This window comes from Bidens hawaiensis, unplaced genomic scaffold (genome assembly GCF_021521415.1).
Source record: "Bidens hawaiensis isolate Kalapana, Puna unplaced genomic scaffold, B.hawaiensis_p1.1 tig00040712_1, whole genome shotgun sequence".
Lineage (NCBI taxonomy): Eukaryota > Viridiplantae > Streptophyta > Magnoliopsida > Asterales > Asteraceae > Bidens > Bidens hawaiensis.
In genome coordinates, this window is record NW_027497205.1 from 177,417 (window position 1) to 183,242 (window position 5,826).

Genomic DNA, 5,826 nt, shown 5'->3' on the forward strand with positions numbered 1-5,826 from the left:
ATTCTCATATACGTGTGACTAATTGTTTGTCTACATACTATAGGATGATATCACATTAATGTGTATGCGAATAAGTTTTTTACATTTCTAAATAGCTGTTTCACACGAAAATTTTCATAACTTTCTCATTTTACCTATCAAGGATACAAGTTTGAGCTTTAAAAAGATTTTACTACAATAAAATTGAATTTCTAAAATACTACTCCGTAGTTTTTTTTGTCAATTTACGTGAGCGTTACCAGATCTGCCCATTTTGACTCCTTGGGCCCGGTTGAATGGATCAAATTGCAATTGCTTTAATAAATGGATTCTCTCATATTCAGATATCTTTACCATGATTTCTTTAGAAAATCACTTGATAAATTGAAAATATACAAGTGAAATAAAATAACTTTATATAGTTAAAATTGGATTTGCGTATGTAAATAGAATTTTCAAAATAGTATTTTTAATGTGAAGTGTGAAAAGGGTAAATCGTGACACGTGGCAAAATAGTCTTTCACAGTCAAATTTGGATATACCTGTTTTAAGTTTTAAAAAAAATTATAATTTTGTTCAGATTTAATATGTAGAGAAACTTTAATCTGTATAAACTTGTTAAGAGGCTATTATGAAGAAAAAACATAAACTATGTTGATTTTTATGGTATTTGTCTAACTTTATATTATAGAAGTTTAATAGCTAGGTTAAAAAGATAAATATAAATAATAATATGCTTTTAAATATATATTTGTTTTTTACAAATATATTAATATGTATATTTTATTTGTAAGTAAAACTTTAATATATATTTGTTACATGTTTTTGTAGAAATAAATGAAACTCAAAATTAAACAATAAAAAGTAAGAACATTGAAACCCAACATCGCCACACGTCCTTACGAGTTCATTCGCACAACCTTGCTTCTCAAAAACACATCACTGACGAGCCGTGCATTAGGTCGTCTCTGACCATCAGGGGCGGACACACTACCCCTCAACTTTCTTGGCGAACTACATTTTTAGTGCAAATTATTTTTTTTCTTTGTTTTATACATTGGCTGTCATTGAACAAATTTTATCTTAACACACATTACTCCTCAATTTTTTTTCTAGATCCGTCGCTGACAGTCTCCTCCTTCGTAGCTATGTCTAAGTAGAAGTCACATGAGCTTTGCCTTTAGAAAGCACCTCCCCTAGCTGAAACTTGAATAATTGTCAACAGTTGGAGATTTTCATAAAGATTTCGTTTTTGACTTTATGCTGACTATCAGAATTTTAAAGTTGTTTTAAAATGATCAATGATTAATATATTCAATGGACACTCCTGTTTCATTAATCAACGAATTTTTTATTCAAGTTTTATGAGCTGTTATTAACTTAAAAAGGTAAACAGTATATCAATTTCAATACTTTGAAATAAAGCTTTGAGGAGAGTTAGCATCCACAAATCACAGTTTTAGCAAGTCAACCATTTCATTTCTCCAAGAATAGGAATCCATAATGGTGAAGCTGGCACTTGGTAGCATTGGTCACTCTTTGAGTGCTGGTTCCTTCAAGTCTTATCTGGCCGAATTCATAGCTACACTCATCTTCGTATTCACCGGTGCCGGATTAACTATTTCTTATGGTAAATTGGTTTTCTTATACTAGATCATGTTCATTTTTTTTGTTTGTTTTGTTTTTGAGCTTTGGATTTAGTAAATCCATGTGGCTTAAAAACTTATAAGTTACACAGGAATCATTGATTTACTTCAACAAACTTGAAAATAATCATATATAAACTAGTCTTGTAGTCTTTGTGGGTTTAAGTGGAGTATGGCGTAATTATGAACCCAAACAGATACAAAAGTGACTAGTCTCAACTCTCATTCTCTCAATGACTATAGTAGTAGATTGAGCTTGTGTATTTGTGTACGCTCACGGTTTATTCGCAAATTTTTTGACTATGTATTTAGCTTTTGAAAATAAAGCATTATTACTTTTGTCACCATCTTTTTTTTTCCCAATTTTATCATGGTCCACTTATTCATCATCATTCATATTATCGTACTCAGTATATCCCATCAATAGCAAAACTATGGTAGGGTCTGAGGAGGGTAAAATGTAGACAGCCTTACCTCTATCCCATAGGGATAGAGAGGCTGCTTCCGGTGAGACCCCCGGCTCGATATGGTCCACTTATTAGTTTACATAAACATAATGAGAACAATCAAAATGACCTTGCATATCAGTTTTATTAAAAATAATTATTTATCATGTACTTTATAGGTAAATTAACAAGAGATGCAGAACTTGACACTACTAGGCTAGTTGCACTAGCAATAGCTCATGTACTTGCTCTGTTAATTGGAGCCACAATGGCCGCCAACGTCTCACGTGGTAATTTGAATCCGGCAGTCACTTTTGGATTGGCTATTAGTGGTAACATCACCATCATAACTGGCGTCTGTTATTGGATTGCCCAATGCCTTGGTTCCATTGTTGCATGCTTTCTTGTGCAGTTTGTTACTCCTAGCATGGTAAGCTTCTTATCTTTTCATGTATAAAACACATGATTAAAGTTTGTAGGTGGTTTGAACATACGTTCTTATAAGACTGTACAAAGCTATCATACATGAGTGGTAATTTACTAAAGTTATTGTACAAACACAACATTTGTGATAAATTCTTGGATCGTTGCTTATATTTTTGGTATTTGGTAGGTCGCCCCAACGCATGGAGTTGGATATGATATTAGTGGTATTCAAGAAGGTGTGATGGAGACCATCATTACTTTTGTTCTAGTCTACACGGTGTATGTCACAACAGATAACCCTAAAAATGGTTTAGTTGGAACCATTGGACCGGTCACTATTGGGCTCATTGTCGGAGCTAACATTTTTGTCGGTGGTGTATTAACCCGAATTATCATTACATTAACAATGTAATGCAACTGGTAGATATTTATTTATAACAAATCTCATAGATGACTACAAAAAACATTCAAATTTTGACCTAATAAATTGACAGACTCGTCTCATACAAGTATATATTTGCGTTGTACCGTTTCTAAGAAGTAATCATGTTCTAATCTCTGTCTAGTCCTAAACACTAAAGACCACTGACCACCGGTAGTCTTCTCCGTGCCCCATACAAAACTTTGACGAGATTAATTCTGGCCATCCAGATCATGTATCGTACTAGCTCAATATATGAGAGTAGATAGTGTAAATGTAACTTGTATATAAATACCCTCTTGTAACCCTAGTTCTTAGCACAAGCAACACAACTACAACATTCTTTGATAATCTTTGTTTTGGTTTGGTATGAGAGCTCAATTTTGCTTCAGGTAATGAAATTTTGTACGTAAATTTTTTGAATGGGTGATAACGATCGTTGTAGTTAATGGCGATTGCAACCGGTGGTGATAGAGCCCTAAAAGAGGCTCTGATACCAATCAAAATAGTCTCGCTTAGGGAAAATAAAATGAAACATCCAATGAAACGAAACTTGTAAATAACTTTTTGTCAAATAATTTTCTATCAGATAACTTATAAATAACTTTTGGTTCAAGCGAAAATATGAGTCCTATGAAACGAAACTTGTAAATAACTTTCGGTTGAATAACTTGTAAATAACTTTTGGTTGAAACGAAAATATGACTTTAATGAACTAGAAATAAGGATATAGGCCCAAGTTTGAGACTAAAGTAGTATAAATAATAAGCTTAGAAAAATGGTTCAAGCCTAATTAAATGAAATAATTTTGTGTCCTATGGTTCAGGCCCAAGTCTTAGACAAAAATGGGTTTAGAAATGAAACGAAACAGTGACTAATACACTTTAGACAAATGAGGCTAATGATTTTGGTAGAAAGATGTAAATTGAATTATGTGGTAATTAAAGGTCACTGATCTTAGGCTTCTCATTGAGTATAAGTTTGGATCCCAACTTCAAGCCTAACTCTCCAACCTGTAACATGTGTGTCTTCTCTTATGCTACTAAGGTGGGTGCCCTGATGATCGTTGGGTCACATTGGGGTTTGCTATCTATATGGGTTCTAATCTCATAGCATGGACCGTAAGAAAAAAATATTGTAACTCGGTCATCCACGGAGTTAGAATACAAAACCCTGGCTGATAGTTGTTGAATTTACTTGGTTACAAGCTCATGTACGAGAACTTGGCGTAAATACCAAATTTGCTCCTAAATGGGTGATTGTGAAACCATTATAAAATTTTACACCGTTTTTGTTTACAAGATAAACCAAGATATAAGGAATGTCTAACCTCAAATACCAGTACCACCAATGCATTTTGGATGCCCTGGATGTGGGTAATAGAAAAACTTGACATTCTAGCATGTTTGAAAGAGAAAAACATCGTGGGAACTGGGACGCCTCGAGAGCTCTATGTGGGTAATAAAAAACACTAAAGGGACCATTTGACCTGTTAAACATGTCCAACACCAAATCAGATTGGAGGATCCTAAAATCTCGGAGAATATTTAATATAATAATTATTTTATTACTATAAGATAATTTAGTCTTATTTTATTTAATCCTATTTGTTTTGGATTCAAATTGTGTATTTGAGTTCATATAGGTTTAGAACCGTGGGTTTATATATATACCACTGGTTCAATGTGTTAGTAATTATTAAGTTTTTCTTATTTGTCGTTTTCTTAATAAAAGAGTCAATCCTGTGTTGATCAAATTCTCGTGTTCGTATTCTTGATTCACTTGCCTAAAGTTTAACAAGTGGTATCAGAGCCAAGGTCTCGTACTGGGAAGCGGTTTAAAGATTCGAGCCAGCTTCCGCCAGCGGTTGTGTCCGTCGGTGGAGGGCAAGCGTGAAAGAGAAAGCGGTTTTGAGTCGCTTTTTGAGAAGAGGGATCCCCTAGCCTCGCGGGGCTGCTGTGGCTGTGTTTGAGTGAAGACGAAAAAAAGGTGTGTTGTTCGTCTACATCACAGTTTGTTGGTTGTGTGTCAATCAAGTTCTGTTCGTCCATTGAAGTTTTTTTAGTTGGTCTTTTCTTAATAAAAAAAAAGTGTTAAAAGTTCTTTTTGTTTTTTGTTTGACAAAGAACAATCTGGTGTGTCAACTCAATTGTGGGCAGCCGATCCTTATTGACTTCATGTTCGTACAGCAAGGCCATTATAGGTGTGCACAATATTAATATTGTTTTGTGTATCTTGATTGAGATCTGCACATTAGAAAGTGCAGATACTTCTTTTCTAGTTTGAACAAGAAGAAGATAGAAGCTGCATATTTTAAGTTCTTGTTTTGGTGGTGTAATTCGCTTGTGATTCGCTTCTTTTCTTATCGAGGTGAGTAATTTTTCGAAGGAAGGTGTGTCCGGGGTTCTGATCGTGAACGAGTTGTGACCTGTTTGTCGAGTTAGTGATTGAACCGCTAGAAGTCGAAGGAAACGAGGGCCAATTGTTTTACTTTGTTTAAAACAGAGAAACCGATCGAACGAAGGTGTGTCCATGTTCCGATTGCGGTGAGTTTCTGGTCGAACGATGGGGTGTCCGTGTTTCGATCGCGGTAAGTTCCCGATCGAAATTTGAAAGTGTCTAGATTTGATCATGGCAAGGGTCCGATCGAAGGGTAGGCTGAAGTCAATCATAGGAGCAAAGCAGCCTTGGATGGCTGACGAACCGGTGAACACGTAGCAGCCGACTTGCATAGTTGATTTTTTGCATGGATAAGGCAAAGATGTTGTGAATGTATAGTCTCACGAAGTCATGGCTCAAAGGTGACAGTGAAGGAGTTACAAGGTGGTTCGGGTCCGACGGTATAACGGAGTGCAACGAGGTTGTGTGTCAACTTTGTTTTGGTGTTCGTCACGTTGAAGGTTTCACT

The 5,826-nt window shown here is 35.2% G+C and overlaps 1 protein-coding gene across 1 annotated transcript; it reads left to right on the forward strand.

Moving 5' to 3' along the window:
- Positions 1-1,432: 1,432 nt before the first annotated feature.
- LOC143592372 (putative aquaporin TIP-type) lies at positions 1,433-2,923 on the forward strand. Its single transcript, XM_077072307.1, has 3 exons — positions 1,433-1,609; positions 2,251-2,501; positions 2,685-2,923. The coding sequence occupies exons 1-3, from the start codon at positions 1,483-1,485 to the stop codon at positions 2,907-2,909; spliced, it is 603 nt and encodes a 200-aa protein (XP_076928422.1). The 5' UTR covers positions 1,433-1,482; the 3' UTR covers positions 2,910-2,923.
- Positions 2,924-5,826: the final 2,903 nt, after the last annotated feature.

Excerpts from the sequence above, each read along its gene's own strand:
- LOC143592372 (XM_077072307.1), top strand. The coding sequence starts at position 1,483 with ATGGTGAAGCTGGCACTTGGTAGCATTGGTCACTCTTTGAGTGCTGGT. Across the intron at positions 1,610-2,250 it reads CGGATTAACTATTTCTTATG|GTAAATTAACAAGAGATGCA; the intron begins GTAAATTGGTTT and ends TGTACTTTATAG. Across the intron at positions 2,502-2,684 it reads AGTTTGTTACTCCTAGCATG|GTCGCCCCAACGCATGGAGT; the intron begins GTAAGCTTCTTA and ends GGTATTTGGTAG.